Below are 23,099 nucleotides of genomic sequence, written 5' to 3' on the forward strand. Positions count from 1 at the left end.
TCGTGTTCAGTGATAAAGGACTCTCATTAAAATCTAGTAGATTTAAATAATTACGCGAAGCCGATTTAAATTACGGAACGTGGAGCGCATAAGTTAAAGTAAAATGAAGCCTTGTGTAACTTGTATTTGCTGTTTCCATCTTCTCATTACCTGGCTTTCAGCATTACCCCCAGCTTTGGAAACGTTTAAATCGCGTTAAAGCTGCATTAACGTTATAATTACGATCGATTTACAATTGCGTTACGTAGAATAAGAAGATAATACTATTTTTGTGCTATATGTTATAGGGATTACAAGCACTAGTTTGTACAATGGTTTTACTAAAGTTTTATAAATATACGTTACGAAAATATTGAAGATACTGTTAAGTATTACAAATATTACAATTTTGTCTCTCTCTCTCTCTCTCTCTCTCGAATTCATTGCCACGAAAGTTAATAAAAAATTGAGTACGAGAGATAAACGTTTCATTACGAAGATTGCAAATAGTAATCGGTGGATAAAATTCGAAAAATTGAATCCTGTGGTAGAAAAATATAAATTCCAATGAAAATCAAACGATTAATGGAAATTTCAAAGTCGATTCGGATTTACTAAGCGACATTTAAATGAATATTCGAACTTTTTCAAACCTGTAATTTTGATTGATTTAATAAGACATCCCTTTGTCCACTCTCGTTGAAGATTGAAATTCTTTTTCCTCTCTTATACCACTCTCGTTAAAATTAAGTTAAACGAAAATTAAGGAATATCGTATAAAATATGCTGAGCGGGTAAAATTAACAAAGGAGCCACCGCCGAACTCACGGCGTGTATTTCACTTAATCATTCCCCTTTGTTTAAAAGGTGATTTGTTTTCCATAAAATTTCATGTTGCCACCGCCGACGTTATATCGCCACGCGATTAGTATAATAACGTTGACGTCATGGCAGCTGCATCATGGGAATCAGGGATGCCAATCGGGTTAGACGAGAGCCGAAATTCAATATTTACACTGACACAGAAACTCTACGGTAATCAGACCGCTGAGTAATTGGTAACGTTGCTTCTCAAAGCGGAACCTAGTGAAATGCAGAGGCGCGCCTCATTGCTCTTTGCTTTGTCCCCTTCTGTTCCAGAAAACTTTTTATTCATCACTAGGTACCGTTTCGTGTACAGCCTTAATAACATTTAGGTATCGCATAGCTTTAACCGATAATCTCTTTCGACAATTCTCTTTACGCCACAATATATTATAATCTTTAATCTAAAATTATAACAGCATTTAATATCAACAAGATCTATTAACTGGTTTCTTTTATCATTTAATAGTACACGGAAATCATTCCTAATTGAGAAATACGCTCGTCAACGTGTTACACCCCATTTACCTATTGAATAAAATAATATTTATAAAAAAGCATCTATAATGAATAAAATGGTAATTTGGTATGTTATAGTACATACCTAATAATTCAATTTTTACGATTATTTTTCTTCCGCGATATTATATTTTCGTTGTTTGACACGAAACGAAATTAGCGTTAATGTACGAGTTGATTAATTGTCTGTGCACAATAATTTTCAAAGTAGGGAGGAGCACTCCACGCGAGCACGTGAATGTAATTCGGCTCGTACAACGACAAGTGTTAATTAACTGTCTATCGTCCAGTGCTAAGTGTTCTCAAGTGTTATGATTATGGACGTATTACCCGCTACAATCAGTGGCTAACTAGCGTCACACAATACCGAAACCATGCAAATGCGTGGACAATATCAATAATAATCCATCCGAATCCACTTTACTTTATCAAAGTCTTCGATCCTACTCAATACGACAAGCGTTAAATATGTATGTCATGAATATGGGAAATAAGTAGAAAGCATGGTTTATTAAAAATGTTTCTATCAAGAACTTGTCGCCTCTCATCTTCGGCTTATATTTCTCACAATTTAATATTTTAGAATTATTAAAGTATTTTAGAAAAGGTTAAGAGTTATACGTGTGTTTTTAGTAATCTCTCATAGAAGTAAGGTTGTAAACTATTCGTAACATTTGCTTTAATTGTTTTCAGTTTTGGTCTGCCTACGTTCCATGCGGTGCAGCACAGTTGAATGCGGTTCAACTTTCCTTGGAACAGATCGACGTGATCCGCCGGCTCGCCGAGATGAATGCTCAACATTTAACTTTGGTTACCTCCGTCAAAGGTGAGCTTCGAAACTTCAATTCACGATCAGTTTTTAATTGCAAAACATTGATCTCGAAAAGGATGGAAACATGGATCTTTTTTTTTAAAACATGAATGTTTTAAATTATTAAATAGTATTTTGATTTAATAATCATTGACCCAAGTAATACATGAAAAGTACATTAATAAAATTGTTATGCGAATAAAATTGTTGAACACACTAATTCTACTACTTTGATTATATTTTACCGAAGCTTCAAGATCTACATATATAGAGCTGCATACATTTAATATAATTGAAATTATTCCTTCAAATATTAAACTATATAACAGTTTTTATTTCACAGTGCAAGATATGAGATTTAGAGTTTGTTCGATTCAACTTACGAAGAAGAGATAAGAGCGTCTTGAGGAAGATTGGTGCACAGAATATCAAGGTGTACGTAATGGTGTAGGCAATATTTATCAGGTACGATTCCCTAAGGTTGCTACAGAAATAAAAAATGCAGCTTCATAGCACTGAGAAACAGAAAAGGAGCGAGACTTACGTTCTACGAACGAACAATGCATTACCACGGATTTCGAAAGATTTACAATTCTCTATTTTACTACAGCAGAAATTGCATCGTGGAATGGAACTCCGATGTTGTTTGGTCCTTATTTAATTATTATTCAGGCTAAATTATATGTACGAGAAGTAAAATAGTACTATTTTAACAATTCTAACAATTCGTAAAAGTTACTTTGGAAAATGAAAATGTAATATAATAAAAAAATAGGAACTAAGTGCAGTAAACAAATCTCTTCTTTGTTCTTTCAAATAATATGAAAACTCATTTTTGTATGTAATATTTTCCAAGTGATTTATAAGATGTACAATTACGTTGTAACAGTTTTGCATATAATTCGAAATCAATAAAATTAAAAATCAATGCTACGTAAATAGACGTATGACCCATTTTAATTTACAAAAATTTAATGACTCATTGAAGCTAAAGATATTTTTGATGAACAAACTGTGCAGCTCCTGAAGATGAATAGCCATATTTTAGTAGCAGTGTATATGTTAATGGTTAGAGAGTTGTTGAAACGAGCCGCCTCTCGTATAAAATGAAAGATATTCAACGAATTGAACAAAGTATAATGCAATTATAAGTTTCTATAATTACCTTGCGAAGTTTATACAAGCGATGGAAATTAATAATTTTGAGGAACTTGGTACAATAACAGTCAATAAGCAGTAACAAAACAGATTTTCAAGTTTAAGATGTTGCTACTTGTTCTACTGATAATTAGATTGCTAGAATCGCGTACCAACTGCAAGTAACAATGGATGCAACAGAAACGACAGAGCCGGGTAGGAAGTTTGCTCTCGAGGAAACTCAAGAGGACAAAGGAAACTAGTATTAATTGCTCGATTTCTCTGAAGCAGTATCATTCAAGAGGAAAGTAATTATTGGTTCCAACTTGGTAGCACCGTTTCATATTGTCGTAGCTTTACCGACGGTTGAGAAAAATGTTTGCTTATCGGCGGCTAGTTAATCGATAAAATTGCCTTCATGCAAATTTTCACGTCTCTTCTACTCTTTCCTATATTTTCTCACTGAGTTAACGAATAAAGTAGTGCAAAAATACACTGTAACTCGCGGCTTTGTTTCCACGAAAATATCCTATTTGCTTGTTTAAATCAAACAATTTCACAAATAGAACAAACAATTATTACACGTTTTTTAAAAGCAAATTTAGTTTCGTTCATTACTGCGTAGATTGACGTCAAAATTCTGACGCACTTGTATTTTGTGAAATATGGCTTTGCCAGAAATACGCCGAATATTCTTTCGCGAACTCCCAACTCTAAATTAAAATTTTCAAATATCATAATAAAGTCCAATCCATTCGTCGACAGCGACGATTCTATTAAAAATATGATAAAATCCTATTTGCCGCCAAAGACATTTTCCTCTCTCATCCAGCTCTGTTCGGTCAAACAATACGCAAGTTTCGGACTTTTAAAAACGCAAAGTTATTCCTCTGGCAAAGAGTTTGGAAAATTACCACAGGGAAGGACGAGAGAGAATGATAAGGAAGAAAAACAAAAACGAAGGAGTCTATAACCTGCGCGAGGAAATTTGCAAAAGTTTCGGCGACAAGTAACCCACGTCGGAAAGCTGTCAGCCATTTTCATAAGCTCAAGAAACTCTGGCAACTAGGAAACCGAATCGGGGTCGCAAAAGGAACATCCAACGGAAAGTCAGGAATAGAACTTTTCACTTGTCTTTTGAGCCTCTACATGCATTTTCCTTGAATTCTCAACGAAGCCAGACAGTTCCACGCGAAAACCATTACCAGGGTAACGTAACGGAAACATACGAAATTAAATAAAACCAGAAGCCCCGTAGGAAACTTCTTGACAAGTTATGTTTATAACACAGAATCCCTACAATTGAAATTTTAATCACAGTCCTGGTTCGAGATAATCTTCTTTTTCATAGTTGAAACCTGAAGATGATCGTAAAACCAGTCTTAATTTGCTCTTGATCTAAAGTTTATGATATGGACGTTAGTATTTCCTATACAGTATGAGACAGTATAACTTAAATTCGACGCACGAAAAATTTTAAACCAGGATACTTAACAAAATACGAAGCTTCGTAACAAATCCTATCAGAGTGTTGTAATATCAATTTACAACTTAGTATCGTGTCAAATGCGGTTTCTACTCCCACGCTTTTTCTTTGCAAAAGAACCACCCTAATATTCCCGTTGAATACTTTACGACCCCATTTTTTATCACTATGGGGTGAACAAAATTCTTCGAGTACTTTGGAAAGAGAATTTATCTTCGATGAATGGTCAGTACGTTAGCATAACTTCCAATTGTGTGACCTATTTTAAACTTGCACTAGATTCTTAGAATTTCGCACTCGTATTTGAAGTTTGTGACCTACATCTCGAAGTTCGTATTTGAAGTTCAAATAAAATAGAAATGGACGTTGTACTCGTGTTAACGTTTTTAACTGAGTTACATATGTCAATTTATTATTGACTTACATATATTATGGTCGCAAGTATATACATATATATTAGATGATAATAGAGCCTCCCATATCCGAACTAATAGAAAGACAAAAATGTTTGCATAATGAAGCTTCTTTACTTTATAAAATTTACTTTACAACTTATTTTACCTTTATTTCACCCCACAACGTGAAATAGTGCGGAAAATAGTGCAAGTTCTAAAATAATTGTCATTTCAATTTCTGTCATTGCAAGTAACTCGGAAGGTTAGGTACAAAGAGTCGTCGACAGAATTTTGTCAGTTGAAATTGCAGTGCGTACTCACGGTGCAACAAACGTAAAGCAAAGGTCACGTTATGCATGCGCCGTTGCAGAAAAATGAGAGGAGGACGTAAGGCAAGTGCGACAGTCGGAGTCGAGCGAAGTATAGCAAACGCCTTGTAAAACTTCTCACAAGTAACCTGCTCCAGAAAGCTGTCAACCATTTTCATAAGTTTGAGAAGCTCCGCCAAGTGAGAAACCGAAACAAGGTCGTGGAAGGAAAAGGGCAGTAGGTGGAAAAGAAGGTGATTTGTAGAGAAACTGGTGGTTAAACTCTGCAATACCTCGTATGACTGATCGACTTATTAAATTCATACTTATATGGATACTTATCATTGGCTGAAGAGAATAGTACGAACGAATAGTACGTAACGATCACCTACTCTCATAACGATACAACAAATCAGATACAAACAAAATCTAAATAAATGATAGAATGAAGAAATTATAAATTGTTTAGTGAGTGAAAAATTTAAAAAAAAGGTCTGATAAGATTCACGTGAGTTTCGACCAGTTTACGTCACGTGTATGTAACGAAACGATTTTATTCTGTATTTCCATTGTTTAAAAATAGGCAACGATAACTGCTGACAACTACATAGGACAACTGATGCTGGGTAAATAAAAAATCAGAAAATAAAGAGCCTCCTCCATTCAGGAAGAAACTACAATTCTGTAACCATTAAAACGAACAAGCAGCGAATTATTTGCGTACTTACGTATTCTTCACTCGATTTGAATAATCTAGTATGAGAACACTGGGTCTTGTTCAACTCGTTCCAAGCAATTCCTTGATACCTGATTGGTCTACGGTGATAAGAATTTTTCTATGGAAATCCCACCCACTTTCCCGCCCTTTTAGAAATTTGCGGACAACATTAAAAAAACCGACAAAAAGGACAAAAATAATTTTACCATGGTTTTTATTGAAGTAGAGAACGAGTTTGAGAGAATATTTGAGGGGAAAAAAAGGATTTTATTGGAACAGAGATTAAAAATACATATTTTTCTAACTGTCGGCATATCTTCAAATTATTCTGTTCTTTATTATTATTCTGCTCTTTCAATCACGATTAAGTGGATACATCGATAACGTGTTTATTTTTCTCAACGAGCATAACCTATCTTTTCCTGGTGAAAAAATGTGGACAATTTCAAATATACGGATGCAATAAACGTACTAAACAAAGTGGTACTTTTTCGTATTGTGTAGGTCTTATCGAAGCGCATCGAGAAGGCAAAATCGCAAGTCTTATCGGGGTGGAAGGTGGTCACTCCCTGGGGAATTCCTTAGGTGTTCTCAGGACATTTTACGGCCTGGGCGCGAGATACCTTACCTTAACGCATGCTTGCGATACTTCCTGGTGAGTACATTCCATACCACTTTCGAAAGATCCAAAAAAATTTATAGTCAAACTTCTAAATAAAGTTTGGGTAGGAGCGGAGGCAAATGTTTTCGCTATGGTCTTATATGCATAAATCAACAGCTACGATCGAACAGGATTAAATTTTCAGTTTGCAACATTTGGTGTTAAACTTAACGAACAAGATAAGTTAGATTCCAAATTTATTTTAGTATTTCAATATTCCGTGTATAGACTTCCAAACTGCCTAATTGACCTGATAGACCTTTAACTGTCTCCGTATCATTTTCTATAATATCAGTCCATTAATTATGTATCAAAATATACTCGGTACAATTCACGTTGCGATAAATCGATAATCAATTCGAGAAACCAGAATCTACGAGCAATTTAATTAACGATTGAATTACAATACACGCAATTTCATATCGAAATGTTGTCATGAAGTCGACCAAGTGATTTAATTCAGGTCTTTATACGTACGTATATACATCTGCAAAACCGCAATAAGTGGCATAACAAAGGATAGAATGATCTTAAATATAAAAATGAATAAAACATTTAAGTTACAATTCTCATTTCGGTTTTATAAATTTTCACTGTAAAAGATTGATCGTACAAATTTTCGCAGTGTAAGTATTCAATGGAATACTTATAATAATAGCGAAAGGAGCGCATTAGTATTCAATGGAAAAAGTTTATTGCTGCCAATATTAGTCGACCATTCTATTCGTATGCCAATTCTTTTAATTTTGTTCTTAATTATGCTACCGAGTACAAAATATACCCCGTAGAAATATAATGGGATCGTGAAAGAAACGTACAAAAGAAAAATGGTATTCTTTCGGCTCGGTGAGAAAAAAGGAAGTCCCGAAAGCATTGCTATCAGACCGAAATCGCACATTGAATTGATTCCGTACAAAACATTTCTCAACCAAAGGACCCTTTTCCATTTCAATTAATCGGCCAGTGAAACTTCTTTCGTCCCGCTCTTTCGTCAAATACGACTACTACGAGTACTTTTTACCAGGTCGTTCGGCCCCGCTTTATACCGTGATCCATCGCCGAAGAAAAACCTATGCCATGGCCGATCAACCTGAAAGAGCTCGACGCAATCTGAAACCTTGGCGCACAGAAAATTTCCTCCATCTCAGCGGTTTCAGTACCCTGCCAAAAACCTCCATTCGCGTCTTACGTTCGAAGAAATGAACGGTCAAAAGAAGCTTGTTTCGAAAGGAAACAAAGGAACTTTGATTCGGATCGACAATCCTGTCTCAATACACAGCAAAGTACATCCCCTTTCATCGATATTAGGACATTTCTTGATCCCGACTATATAAAGAAAAGATGAAGTTCAAATACTACATATTCATTTATATTTATATTACATTACATATTCAATTCAAATTAAAACTTTACAATGGCGACAAAAACTACTCGTTCTCTTATTTTCCAATGCAGCGTTTTTTATCAGATTCTATACATTTCATTCTCATAGAAAGATTTCATAGAAATTTGTCAAATCTTTGATAAGGCACTTACGTTTTGACAAATTTCACATGTTATTACCGTAAATTAACCAAATTGTCCAGAGTAAAGTAGACTCGTTAATAGTACATAGCACATATAGGAATTACTCGCATGAAAATTCATAAAAACGTCCCTTGTGTTTAGAGACGAAAATTCATGCAAAAGTTCCTTCTTATATTTATTCGATCCTAACTAAGCAGTGAATGGATCGAAAGATGCCTCAATGAGTCCACAGATTCCCGTACGTCCAATAACCGATTCCTTTTACGAGAAGTTGATCCTTCGCAGGAATTTCTTTCAGCATCGATTCCCCCCTGCATCGAACAAGTTTCGTGCGGTTTCCTTTTCAGTCGCTATATTTCAACGAAATTCCCGGGGTTCGCTATACGGTTCAATCTCCGGAGACCCGATCTGGGTTCCCGCATTTACAGCCCGCAAAGTTTCTTATTATTTTCTCTCTGTTCGCGGGAATCCCGAAATCGTCGCGCTCGGACTTTCCAGAAACATGGGATTGCTACTAGAATAATGTCGAAACGAGCTAGAAATGTGAGTTCCTTGAGGACATCAATCGTACAGGCAAGTTTTATGCGTCCCACGATACCCCACGCTCTGTACCGGGCTCCGTTGTAAATAAAGCTTTTCTTCATGCATCTCTTCAATTCTGTCGGGTTTTACCCTGGCGAACGGCGAGGTAAACATTTTAAATCCTTGTTTCTGCGAGTCGTGTAGTTCTGAGATACGGTGACTTACGAAAGTATTTGAAAATTCAACGTAAAAAGTCTTTTATAGATATATCGTGCGTTTTATATGGAACTTTTTACAGTTCTGTTTGCTCAATAACGAGTAGATTATAGATTTTTAAGCATTTATAAGAAACATAATTTGAAAAAATACATAAAATTTTCAAAATTAAATCTTAATTATGATGTTTAAGGTGTGAAACAAATCTTTGCTCCATTGGGTCTAAATCCATGTTAGGTACCATAAATCTCCGGCTCCATTTGTTTAACAGCGTTCATAAACATGAATTTATATGAATTTGACTACTTTGATTATTAAATTTGTGTCCCAGTGTTGATAAATTTTTGCCGGTACGATTCACGAACAAATACCACTCAAATATCCGACAAAAACTAACAAAATTGTCTTACCCGTAGAACAATGAGTGGAATGGTTGAAACCTCGATAGATAGATGCCCGAAAAACGTATCGAACGCGGCGGATAGGAGCAACGGAATAACAAGTTCCTTTCAGATAGCAGATACGCCGCTATTGAGCATCAATTTTGCAGAGAACACTTCGCGAAGCTACAGACCTTAAAGCGTATCCACAACACGACCTACATACTTTCCACACCGAAAGCTCACCATTAAGATAGAATAATTCCTGTCACAAAGCTGGAATTTATACCCTCGAGAGTTTGCAACGAGGAGCGAGCCGGCTATGTATTCGTCTATGATCGTGAATGCAAAATGTACTACTCGATGGCCGATATCGTTGCCCGTAACTAACAGTTCGAGTCCAAAGTATCAGACGACAATAGCCGCCGCGTCGACCCGATTCACAGCCTGCTTTTCAATCCTTGCCTACTTTACGAGTCCCTCGACGCCGTGGCTGGCGGCGCTGTAAATAAGAACCAGAGTCACGTTGTCCTCGAACAAATCTCTGTTTCGATGCTACATATTTTTCTCTTCTACAGGCCTAATGCGCCGTGCTTCGCCGCAAGGTGTCACGGATAAGGAAAAGTAGATACGTATGTGAGGGAAGCATGTCGAGAAAATTCTATCTAATGGAATTCAGCCTCCGTGTACAACGAATTCGTGTACATATTGTAACTGGCTGAAAAATTAGGGATCAGTCGAGACTAAACAAAAGTACAGCAAGTAGGGAAGTAAGTAGTTCGATTATCCGAACTAATTACTTACAGATTAGTTTCAAATTTGACCAATGTAATCGTGTAAACCATGTCTCGGTACCGTGCTAACGAAATTTCAAAATATTTTCCATAACACACATAATATATCCATGAAAAATTTCTCTAAGTGTCCCAATATTTTCGTCAGCCACTTTGTTTCATTGAACCTGGTTTCGTCCCTAATTATTATCAAACAATCGTTTTCTTGCGACGATACCGGAATCGCTTTACAGAAAATGTTAGGTAGGCCTAATCGATCTCTAATCCTTGACCTCCGTCTCTCCATCTTTTTCTCACGTTCTCCTTTGTCTTCGTCCGCTATTTCCTCGTGGGAACGGGGGATTGCCAAGACGATTGGATTCCCCGCGGTTCTCGATGACGACGAGCTGTCGGCCCTCCTTCCTCTGAAAACGTTTCCGCGGTGACATCGGCATCGAGGTGAAAATCGACCGGAGAAGAAAGATTACCGGCTTTCGTGGCTCGGATTAAATTTTCTATGGCTTCGCAAGTCGCCGACGATCTTTCGATCTTTTACCTTCTGAACTGCGACCACCCCCGAACGATTCTGCGCCTCTGCCGAACTGTTCTTACGATCAGAAATTGCTTTTCCGCGTGGTGATAAATTATTTCTCGATTTTAAAACGATTCGTAGGATTTCGACCTGGCATTTCCTTCGTCTGGATAAATGAAATTTTTCCATTGGCAAATGAAAAATTAACCCGTGAGAAATCCATGTTTACCGAGTGAACAGACAGAAAGCGTGTATATTAAAAAATTATTAAACCTTCCGGCGTCTTTACGCAAAAGAAGAAAGAAATTCTAACAGACATTTTCTTGGCAGGGCAGTCTGTTCAGTTGGCGAGACGAACAGTACCCAGGATTCGACACCAGGCCTCAGTGAGTTTGGAAAGGTAAGTTAATAAACGAAGTCACCATATACATGCATATGCAGGCAACAAGGGAGAGAAATTATAAGTCACTGTTCCCTGCTTTACAAAACAATAATTTTTAAGTCGAATAAACTGTCAATAAACAATCCCTCTTGCTGTCTTCGTACGTCACAATGAGCAAGCAATTTTAAATCAAATTCCATTGAATTTTAATTCTATTGGGATAAATATCAATACATTGCTTGAATTTATAAATCAATTGCGCGAAATATTATATCTAAACTACGTTAATTATACTCGTTAAAACATAAGCTGTACGGCGATTATATTAATAACTGTGCCATCAACGACCAAGGTAGTACATGAAAATGTTTTCTTGAAAAGATATTCCATCTCATTTAACATTTCGCTGGGAACAGTTTCTACAGCGTATTGAAAACAGGTAGGCGGGCAAATATTAAAGAACGATCGATCGATCGTCTCCGAGCGATAAACGCTATATTTATAAGTAACCGTAGTACTCTCGATGAACGAAGGTAAATAATAATCAATGAAAAGCAATCAATGACGATGCGCGTTCTATTTACGCCACGTTTCTTCATTCTTCCTGAAGTTATAAGCGCGTGACCTATTTGAATAGAATCTCGCGGAGAAGTTTCAATCGTTAAAACGGAATGGGGAAAATTTTCCAGCCGAAATTCGTTGCACGAATCTCGATATACCGACGACAAAGATAAAAGAAATAAAGAAAGAGAAAAAGAAACACTGGTGAATTTTTTTGTGAACAGAGATGGGGACGAGATGGAGCATTTTTTATCGATCTTGCGGAATTTGCACTCTCTCGGTGGTAGTCTCTGTCGCGTGATAAAAAAAAGAAGAAAGAAAGGGGTTGGAAGCGGAAGAGATGCAAGCGAGAACGTAAATCAAATAAGCCATCTCTGCTATCTTCCCCACCACCTTTGCTTTTCAGTATTTCCATCCCTCCTTCGCTAATCTCTCCCCTTCGAATTCTCGTCTCGTTCTACTGGATGCTGCCCTTTCCACCGTTTTCTCTTTGTTACTCCCCGTTCTTTCTTCTTCTTTGCCTCTTTTCCCTCTCATTTACATGCGCACCACCGTGGACCACGGTTTCCATTGTGTTCGTGTGCAAGCTACATTGCCAGACATAGCTCGATTGTTCAAGCACACCATCGACTATATTGAAACAACGTCGGTACAAAATCGTTATTGCGAAGGTACCACATGGCAACCTTGCTAGACAATTTACTACAAAATTCCACTAATCCGAGGATTTCAAAGCTATTCCCGGTTGTCTTGCTTCTCTCTCCTGCTGCACCCTCGCCTCGACCCGCTGTTACGATACAGACTGTAAATAATTTCGTGATGTAACCGAGTTCCCGAAAGGATTTTCCTCGCGTTTGTTTCTTTCGATATTGAATTCGAGTTGCTTTCAATACCACTGTGTGACATTACGTAAGCATCCGGCAACGACGTGAATCTTTCGTATAAATCGCTGGAAAATAATCTAATATTTCGTTCCACGCCGCTCGCGAGGAAATTGCGTTGTCTATATTATTCGATGGTACAAACTTTTGAGGAAGAAAACTGACATATCGAGCTAAACATTTTTCGTAAAATGATAATATTATTAACACTTATAATATCGAAGGAAATTACTTTCCTCGCGTGCAATATAAATATTTCAAGTGCGTGCATATTTTGATTAATTCTGAAAGAGGAAGATTCAAACTGGGTATTTTTACGAATTTCATATTTATAATATTAAACGCTTTTTTCACTAAGAATAAATATCAGGATACTTTAAAGTCTTAAATATTTGTCTATTATCGTCATTTATATAGCATAAGGTATGAATATTCTCTTGAACAAAATAAGATAATATTGAAAAAAATATCCACCAGTTCGAAGTTTGCCGACCCGCATGGAGGCGAACGAAAAAGCTGAAAACAAACAGCGGTGCGTTTCGTTAGAAAAGTGATCGCAAACAAATGCAAAAATAAAAGAAACTGACAGCTGGAAATCCTACGATCAGCTTCGTATTTACATATTTATTTGTCCTCGTGAGCCGCGTAACTTTTGCACAGAATATTTTTCTCATTTAAATACGAAACTGCATCTCTGTACCTTGTGGACCAAATATATTTCAAGAAAAGATTTCGTTTCGATGTGTATGTACACTAGTACACGATATTTACGATATTTTCCTTGTTCCTTTTCTATTTCCTTCTTCGATTACCTAACACTCGTATTGCACACCCATGGTATTCTCCTTCGTTGCTTCGCGTAAGCACGTGCACGCTTTTCTTTATAGAATACATACACTGCGAAACGCGGTATAGTTCAGCTAGAGCTCGATTCTTCGCGATAAGCTTAAAAATTCAACGAAATACGTTACATTAATTTTTGGAAGAATATCTTGTATTCGTTGTTACTTCATTGCCCAAATCGATCAATGAAATTCGTATGGACATACACCATACATACACCATAGTTTTTTTTGCAAAAGTTTTGGCAAATATATTTTTTAAGCCATATCCTTTTGATATGCCATTTGATAATGCCAGAAAATAATCCATCTTTTCAGAGGTCTACGGTATAATATTCTCTCGAATTACGCCTGAAAATTATAGCTTCCGCAAAGTCAAATTATTTCCAGCAACCTCGCTAATAGAATCTCGTTATCTGAGAACGCGCGAACGTTTAAATATTCGTTATGAAGAAGGAATGGCTGCGCGGAAAGGTAGCTTAAATCGATGGAAACACCTCGTCCCCGTTGTCTGTACAAAATCGCGCATACCGAGAAAAACGAACATCACTGGCTTCTTGTTAGAGCGAGAGTACGCTCGCAAAAAAAAGACAGCGCCCATTGTGTTTCTTCTTTTCCTTTCTCTCGTATCGACGTCCCGGTCTATGCACCGCAGCAGCTTTTTTCTTCTATTTTCGCGCGATAGGAGAGGCGGCTTGCTTACGCCATCGACTAATGTTCGCCAGTCGAAATGTCGACGTTTCTTCGTCCTCTACGCTATTTTTCAACCTTACCACCATCCATCCCCTCTCATCCTTCACCCTCACGATCTCTGAATTTTTCTCTTCTCCTCTCTTTCCTCCTTCTCTCGCACGTAATACCTCGGGACCATCCCGTCTCTCGTGTTACGAGAAACTCCGATCATCTTTCTTAATCAACGCCCTGTGAAATCGCGCCGAATTAAAGGTATCTCTTAAGTCCATGCACACGTATATACTGACCCTTCCGGCGTTTCAGAGTAATTGCCTCCAAGTGGCACGTCTTGTAATTGTGCGAGATTGCCAGGCTCCCATATTACTTTACCGCGGCATTAAGGAGCAAAGAGGGCGTAGTAATTTTCAGCACTACGACGTCCCCACTTTGGTCGCCAATAATTTTTGAATTGTACAAATTCTGATTACGAAATCGTTCGATTAATCCCGTTCCCTTTCTCTACGCGTATGTAGAATGTGTAATTTCATAAGAAAAAAGCGAGTATTGTTTTCGATCGTTTGTTTGCAGTGAACGTTCGTGTACCGTTAATACAAATCGACCAAAATGTCCATGACATAGGCAACAGTGTACACTTTGGTTTTCGATCTTACTGAAAAAACACAGCGGCCGCGCCAGAGATGAAAAAATCGACGCAGAATAATACGTTTAAAATGCAGTGTATGTAGTGTATGGCCAGTGCGTGTATATTTTCGTTTTCGAGTTGCTCACGATTCACGGGCAATTAAGTTTTATACGCTAACCGAGCTGCGGTATGAAACAGAAAAGCACGGTGCATGGAAAGAAGAAAAAGGTTCGCTAGGGTGGCGGATACTGGAGAGGGTGAAAAAAAGATTGTTAGAGCAACGCAACCTTGTACGGTCAATGTTGCGCTCTGTGAGTTTCGTTCTGTTAATTAAAGAGCACGTATACGTATGCATCATGACAGAATACACGGCCATCCGTTATGTCAGTTAATTTCTATAATGTCCGTGGCAGCGGCGAATGCAAAACAGGAACACGTGGCTGCTCGAAAACTAGGCTGCTGAAACGAAATTCGAGTCGTTTTGCGTACGAATAAAGTTCGCCGTGGCTGAAGGTAATGCAAACTGTAAAATCATGTAATCTCTTTGGCGGCGGTGGTCAGCATGAAAATTTGCATTCTAACCGTGTTCATGGAATTACACGCGGTTCGACCAAATCCACGTATCGAAAGCCAACCTCTGTCGATCTTTAAATACGTGACAATTATTTGGCCACGTCATCGGCACATTTAACAGTCGACGGTATTTATCCTATCTAGAGCCAAGAGTTAATTCAGTCACGTGGGCGGTGATAACGTACGCGATAATTTCTTGAAATTATTCTTGAAATTATACAGTAGTGTCACAGTGATGTGCTGATTTAATTAAAGGTCAACGTTGTGTTAACGTAACATTTCGCTTGAAATTTCTTTTTCCATTATTGTATTGTCCGTTTTTCTCACGGTGTGGTTATGAAAGTGAGTAATCTTCTATGAAAGAGATTAGTCAATTTTCTCGTCGCTACTTTTTTCGTCCGTCTAGTTCTTATCATTTTATGAAGTTCAAGGGACTCGAAGTATATAAAAGTGTGAAAACTCTCTGTATAGAAGTATTTTTATTCGTACAATAATTTTTGCAATAACTGCAGAAAATGCAATTTTTTATTCAAAAGAAAGGGTCGACGATTACAGAGTAAGGGTTAACAAAAATTAAGCATGAAATATGCATACTTATATCTTATTATTTTTCAGGCAGTTGTCAGGGAACTAAACAGACTGGGAATGCTTGTGGATCTCTCTCATGTCTCAACAAGGACTATGAGGGCGGCCCTGCAGACGACGAGGGCACCGGTGATTTTCTCTCACAGTGCTGCCAGGGCACTTTGCAATTCCACTAGAAACGTGCCAGACGACGTGCTTAGAAATCTGGTAAGTTCCCGTGCAACCACATCGACATGGAAAAGTTAGGAGTGCATGGAAATGCGATAGGATAGTGCGGCAAGGTTAAGCCAATTTCGATACTCGATCAGACGAACGTTATGCGCTTCCCTTTCCATGAATTGGACACTGCATAAATCCTTGTTTCCAGTAGAATTCAATTCTTTTCAACCGTAACCTTTAGACAATAAAACGTAGTATCGAAAGACTGCCAGAGCGTTCAATAAAAAATTAATAAAAAAAATATATATGTAAAATAGCATAGAAACTATTAAATACGACAAGCATAAAAATAATTAAATACAACAAGACAATGTTAAATTTTACGTATTGATGAAACTGGAATATTCAACCCCAAACTTCTTATTCTTTAAATGTAATAATATATATTGCGCTGAATAATAAGATCGTTCATTTTTAAAAATGTTTACTATAGAAACTGCTATTTTTATGTAAATATATTACTTTGAAATTCTTCGATTTCGCTACAAACCGACAATAACTCGATAAACACAGTATCATTTAACAGAAGTATCAAATGATAGGAGAAACACTGTATATCAATTAGCAAAGGAACCTATAGAAAAGGACAAAGCAGAAGAAACGACGTCGTAAAAAGCCAAGTATTTGGTTGCGGAAACGAACGTTTTTTTTTTATTTATTTATTTAAATTTTACAATTTGTCCAGTAGGATATTTGGTAAAATATTATAGCTTAGTGGTATAATAATATAACATGTGGGTGGCTAGCCCCAGCGGGGTACCATCTTCGTGTTTGTTAGGTTATATCCTTTTTGTCGGAAACGAACGTGGACGAAAAAAGGGAAGGTCGCGCAGAATGTTGTTGTAAACCAAGGGAAGGTAGATGGAGAGGGGGTAAGAATTAAAATGGAAGGAGAAAAATCGACTTACACGTTCGCAAGTTCATCTGAAGGCGCCGCGACGCGGTGTAAGAGTTGAACCGCCAAGAGCACTCGACGCCTGCACAAAGTGATGCAATGAGTGCAGCAGGGTGCCGCGTGTTGCATACGAACGGAGCAAGTTTGACCAGCTATAGAAAATGTGCGATGGATGGTCGAAAATGTGTTTTCACTATCTACTTTCATCCATTTACTCGATAAGTCCACTTCTCTTGATTTTTTACTTTTTATGTTACTCAATTGTTCACACGTTGACTGTCACGGTAATCACTGATGATTTGTTAAACCGCGCTTTATTAAACTTTTTAAAATCATTAAAACAAGATAAATTTCATGGACTAAAGAAATGTTCAACAATGTGAATGCCAGAGACAACATTGCGGGAGAAAAAGTGTGCGAATAGAATATAATATTTTGCGAAAATTTATTGTTATGGTGTAGTATATTTCAATCTATTGCGATTCTTAGAGTAACATGTATAAAGTTTGCTCGCATGATTAACACTGTATGCACATGTCTATGTACATTTTCCGCGTAGAAACTATTAACCGGATATAGGAGATAGGAACCAACATAAAAATCCTAACATTACGGTTACGAGTTTTTCTACGTCTCGGAGGAGCTAAGTAGATATTTTATTAAGATCAATGAATTTGTTCTGGACCAAGCCGTAGAGTCGTGGAAAATACAGTCATCAATGTTTTTCCTACTCTTGATTGCTCTGAAATATGCAACGTCGTATAATTCTGAAAAATTTCTGGTAAATTATCGTTAAGCGCGCCAGTAGAAATATATCAAGTCATAAATAAGGTAACCTCATATTTTGCATTTTGAATTTCTAGGGCAAAGCCAACGGCGACTGTTGAACTTAACAGACAGTAATTATTTGGTTGTAGCAATAATAAGTGTCGCTTTTCAAAGACAATTTTATTTTATCTGTTTCAGGGTCATAAAATATTCAATAATTAACTTCATTATATAACACATAAAGTGCAGCCGAATAACGTGTATAACATGTTTCTCGGGTGATTCCTTGCGAAAAAATAAGAAACGAATGTATAGCATAAATTTTTTTCGTTCCAGGCTTGATTTTCGAGAAAATCGAGTTCGAGAATTTGTCAAGTATATTTGAATTTAACTAATTTCCAGGCTGGACAGGGGTAAATAGATAATCGTTCGAATACTTCTTCCAGAAAATAAAAAATTTATAAATATTAATACCACATTTTGAAAAATAAACTGAAGCACTAACTAATCTAGTTGTCGCGTATCTTTTACAAGCTCAGCGTTGTTAAAATCTCCAAGCAATCTCGTTGGTCCGCCCAAAATGATGGTCTTTGTACGCAAAAAAGCAGCAGAAAATAATTCAGTTTGAGCGTAAATACGGTAGCAGATAAAATTGTTAGTGAGCATTTATGATGTAATCCATGCTTAACCCACTACCGACCGTCGCGTCGTCGTAGCTTTTTGGGTCGCTCGATAAATTTTAACGTTTTAGTTACAGTTTTCCAACTGCTACATTGAAAGTTAGTGAACCGACATTAAGTTTAATCCCCTTTCAGATAATATATACTTAAAGTTCATGGCATTCTAATGTTAAATAACAAATTTTGAAAAGCGTGCGCGAACTCTGGAAATCAATTACAGCGATATAATTTTTAAAGTTAATGAAATATGTGGACATAGTAACGCTAGTTATAATGTCAAGGACATGAGATACTTTAAAATTACACATCGGTCGAGTAAGATTGAAAAACATAAAGGAAATATTTTGCGTTTAGTAAACTTACGTTCAATCTGCTTTCGTTCTATAGTAATGGAAGCTATAAAATTTAACATCAAATAATAAATTATAAATGTTCAATGTAAACCTTTAATGTTTAATGTCAAAATTAATATTAATATTTAATGCAAAAATTAATAGTTAATATTAATATTAATTTTGGCGTTGAAATTGATATTGAATATAAATATGAATTTTAAATCCTAATTATACATTTTGTCCATTTATGCACATTTATATTTCCCACGATATATATATATATATATATATATATATATATATATATATATATATGTACATTCGTAAATAGCCCAGCAATAAGTCTAATAGTCGAAGCTAAACTTTGTAGTCACTAGATCAAAATGTTTCCTCTATCATCGGCTATTACTTCTTGCTTCGAGTGATTAACTTACTTATAGTTCGAAAGTATATGTGTACAAAAATACATACGAGTATTCCTAACCCTTCCATCCGTTTTGACCAACTGTTCGCAAACGTTGGCCAACGAAGAGATTATTTGGTTTTAGGTCAGTAAACACGCGACTAGAACCAGGTCGGGTGTTTCGAAAAGTTCAGGGTTGGCCCGGTCCAGCCTCGTTCTAGGATTTGATGAAAACGCATTACGTGCCTCTCCTTCTCTCTCTTTCTCTCTCTCTCTCTCTCTGTCCTCTCTCTCCGTGTATCTATCTACCTATCTATCTATCGTATCTATCTATCTATCGTATCTATCTATCTATCGTATCTATCTATCTATCTATCTATCTATTTCTTCCTCTGTCTTCTTGTCTGAAATTCGAAACCAGTCGAGCGGTTGAAACGTCAGCTGAACAACAAGGAAAAGGGGGTGAATTCGTCCGTTGAATGTGTCAGATCCGTGCAAACGAATCGAGAAAAAAGCATAGGGGATGAAAAAAGAGGGAAATTCGAAGCGAGTTCGAAACGACCAAGAGGATATATTCAGGGCAGAAAGTACATGTTCAACGTGGCGCGGAATTCGCGCTTGGGATAATGGTGGAAAAAAGTCACACGGGATACTCGTATAAAATAATATACGAGCTGGGTCAATGAGGCTGGCAAAAAATGGTTCTGCAGAGAATTCTGTAGGATTAAATTGGGATTACAATACGTGAAGGTACATGATTTATCCGACAAGGAAGTCAACTGGCCAATGAGAATGTACAATCTGTTTTTAAAACGTTCCCATGCATCATAAACACTCGGGCTAAACAATTATCTATATATTTACGACCCTCTACGTGCGTTAAACTTTCCTTTTCGGACAGTAATACTCTCCACGGTTTTCGTCGAGTTCGCGCACGAAAGTTAGAAAGCCGAAGAAATAAATCATCAGGATTCTAAATCAGAAGAAACTCGAATTGCGATGATCTTCCATTCGAAGCACAAAGTTCTCGCAGTAATTTACGCTGTAGCGTGTGGCCAAGCTTCCACAATTATTGGATTCGTAAGTGATTTCACATTAACGACACAACATTGGGTAAACTGATTGTAAGTGATTAAGTCTCGCGTGCAAAGCTCGATTAAAATTTAATCCTATCGCTGCGCCTGCCAATCACTGACGTCGAAATGACAATTACCCTGTGTCGATGCTTCAAGTTAATCTATCGGATTAAATTTGAGACGACGACAACAATGCCTTAAATTCCATTTAACCATGCGTTCGTGCACTCGACTGGCAATTATTAATTCTTTTTTGTATATGGAAAATCTTTTTGTATAAAATTCGTAATAGGCGCGCGAATTTTTAATGTGAACTTGACAAAGAATTTAAAAAGAAACAGTGAAACATTATATAAATATTCTTAAAATAAAATTTGAATTATATGAAAATCAAATCACAGTCGGATATTAAGAGGCAAGCAATATCTACTAATCCAATTAGTTTGATTAAAATCCCTGCTAATTGTATCTTTACAAGAAAGAATCAATATGTGTTTCTTATTTGCTTCACCGGTACAATCAATACTGGCTCGATCATGACGAAGCGACAAGGGGATGAGTTACACCAATCAGAGGCCGAACGATGGCCTGTCTGGTAACATGTTATTAGCTGTGCCACACTGCTGCCCCAATTAACGCTGGCTACTTCATAGTTTAAGTCAGGTCAGGTATCGACTAGACGGGAGGGCATTGTCTCTTCTCTCGATTGGCACATTCAGTAATTGTCGATAGGAGGTAGAGATAAAAAGGTCCTGATAAAACTGGATGGCCATGGCGCACTAGCTCCAAGCATTTCGTGTTAACCGAAACGGATAAAAATCGGTCCGGTACTTTAAGAGATTCTTTAGATTTTCATCAAAAGTTCGGCATTGACGAATCGGCCAGATGTAGCTGCGTTGCTATCTTGGACCGGATTATAAAGTTAAGTTGAACGAGGAATATAGAGGTCAGCTAAATGGAGGAAATTAGAGTAGTTTATCGCGCTTCTTTCGTGCCGATTCTATGTCTATAGCTAACTTTTCTTTTTAATTAGAGTGTATCGATTACTGTACCGTAAAATCCATAAAATCTCTATCATGCAAATTGATAAGAGAATCTGCAGAGTAGCTTTAAATAATTTCTCGTAATGCTAATCTTAACATATGCGAGTAACGTAAATTCCACTTATAAATTCCGCTTAAGCTGCTAAATTATTGGTTAATGGCGCAAATTAAAATTGGATAGATCAAATGAATATTCATCTAAATATCATCGGAAAGGAGTAAAGCAACCTCATGCCAAATTTAAGCGCGACAAGCATTGGTGAACGAACTTTATAACGTCAAGCGAGAGAAACGTTTTCATTGTACTATGGCAAAATTCGAAAAAGCAAAATTTTGTATCGGGAAACACGGCGATTTCCGATGACACGACGCGCGGACACGTCGCGTCGTGGATATTAAATGTTTCATGGAATTCCGAATCAATTGTTCAAAAATCCTAGTAAGCGAGGAATATGATTTATAGCAGTTGGTGGTATTAAAATTTCAATGCAATGTGTACCGTCTCCGCGGAATGGAAGTGAAATTGCATTCCTCTGGAGTAACTTTACGATCTCTTCGAATTTTATTGGCGAGCAATTCAAGAGCTGACCGCAAGACCCATACCACTGGTCTACTGAAAAAATCACACAACTAAAGAAATTAAATGCTTCAAAAAGTCGGCTTGAAATAGAAAATTATCAATGACTCTGTCATCTAACAACGTGGAAGTTGTTCCTTTTACAATCTAACGTAGTTATACTAGATAGTAAATAAAACTTCCGGAGAAAGAACAGACGCGTAAACTTTTTGCAACATAACCACCGATTTCTTTGTTACCCTATAATATCGATTGCGTGCAGATCTTCAGATGTCCCCTTTACCAACGCTATAAGAACAGGAACATAAAAGCAAGTGGAAACAGATGATTCTGATGGTAGCCAAAGTCGTTTCCGTTTGTCTTTTGAAAAAGGACTCTGGACGAAATCAATATGGAAAGCTACGAATGCGTCCCAGATTTGAACAAGCAACCAGCTCATCGAATTTCAACGTGCGTTTCCCAGTCGCATTTCAGAAAGTATGCCGTCTCGAATCGCAACTTTTTTAATATCGTCCAACAGCGTAGAACATTCGAATCGTAGATTGAAGCGGAGAAATCGTAAACTACGAATCGATGTAAACCGTTACTTTCTGTAGCTTCCAAAAGCTTGCGTGTCACGCGAATACTTTATCATAGCATCTTGTGCTTTTCAGATTTGACAATTAGAGAATTGAATTTACAGATTCGAATACTTTATTCGAACGATCTATGTAATTTTTGTTTAAAGATTTCGTTAATTGTGCGCTATTGCGTTCTGTAGATACATTTTGTAAATTACGTAATACAGTACGTCAAGGTAAATTACTAAATTTATCCGAAAGCTGTTATCCTACATAAATAACGAATTGAATTACGAACGATATGCGCATTTTCCACAAACTGATCTCAACAGTTATCACATACTCTGAAATTGATAGCTTTTTATCGACTCTATTTATGAATTTTACAAACTACCAGCAACTTTCTAAATTTTTTACCTATATTCATCTTTTGAAACAGTCCATATGTATACTGCAAGAATGAGAAGAATTTTTTGAAAACACAATAAAAATCCAATGCCTTTGTATATTCGCAGAAAATGAAATAACCGCTTTATTCTTCTCCGCACCATTTTACAATCGCTTCTCTTTGCGCGA

General features: G+C 36.9%; 1 protein-coding gene and 1 long non-coding RNA gene across 2 annotated transcripts in view; one reads left to right on the top strand and one right to left on the bottom strand.

Annotated features, from left to right (window-relative positions):
- Window positions 1–23,099, bottom strand: part of LOC143303410 (uncharacterized) — a 203,844-nt gene that overhangs the window by 152,206 nt on the left and 28,539 nt on the right. The gene's annotated exons all lie outside the window — the stretch shown is intronic.
- LOC117164984 (dipeptidase 1) overlaps window positions 1–23,099 on the top strand; it is a 116,370-nt gene that overhangs the window by 84,860 nt on the left and 8,411 nt on the right. Inside the window, exons 5-8 of the mRNA XM_076623354.1 lie at window positions 2,056–2,188; window positions 6,722–6,872; window positions 11,159–11,228; window positions 15,998–16,174. Coding sequence (XP_076479469.1) covers window positions 2,056–2,188; window positions 6,722–6,872; window positions 11,159–11,228; window positions 15,998–16,174 — 531 coding nt within the window. The remainder of the gene's footprint in view (window positions 1–2,055; window positions 2,189–6,721; window positions 6,873–11,158; window positions 11,229–15,997; window positions 16,175–23,099) is intronic.

Source organism: Bombus vancouverensis, chromosome 12 (assembly GCF_051014615.1).
Source record: "Bombus vancouverensis nearcticus chromosome 12, iyBomVanc1_principal, whole genome shotgun sequence".
Taxonomy (NCBI): Eukaryota; Metazoa; Arthropoda; class Insecta; order Hymenoptera; family Apidae; genus Bombus; species Bombus vancouverensis.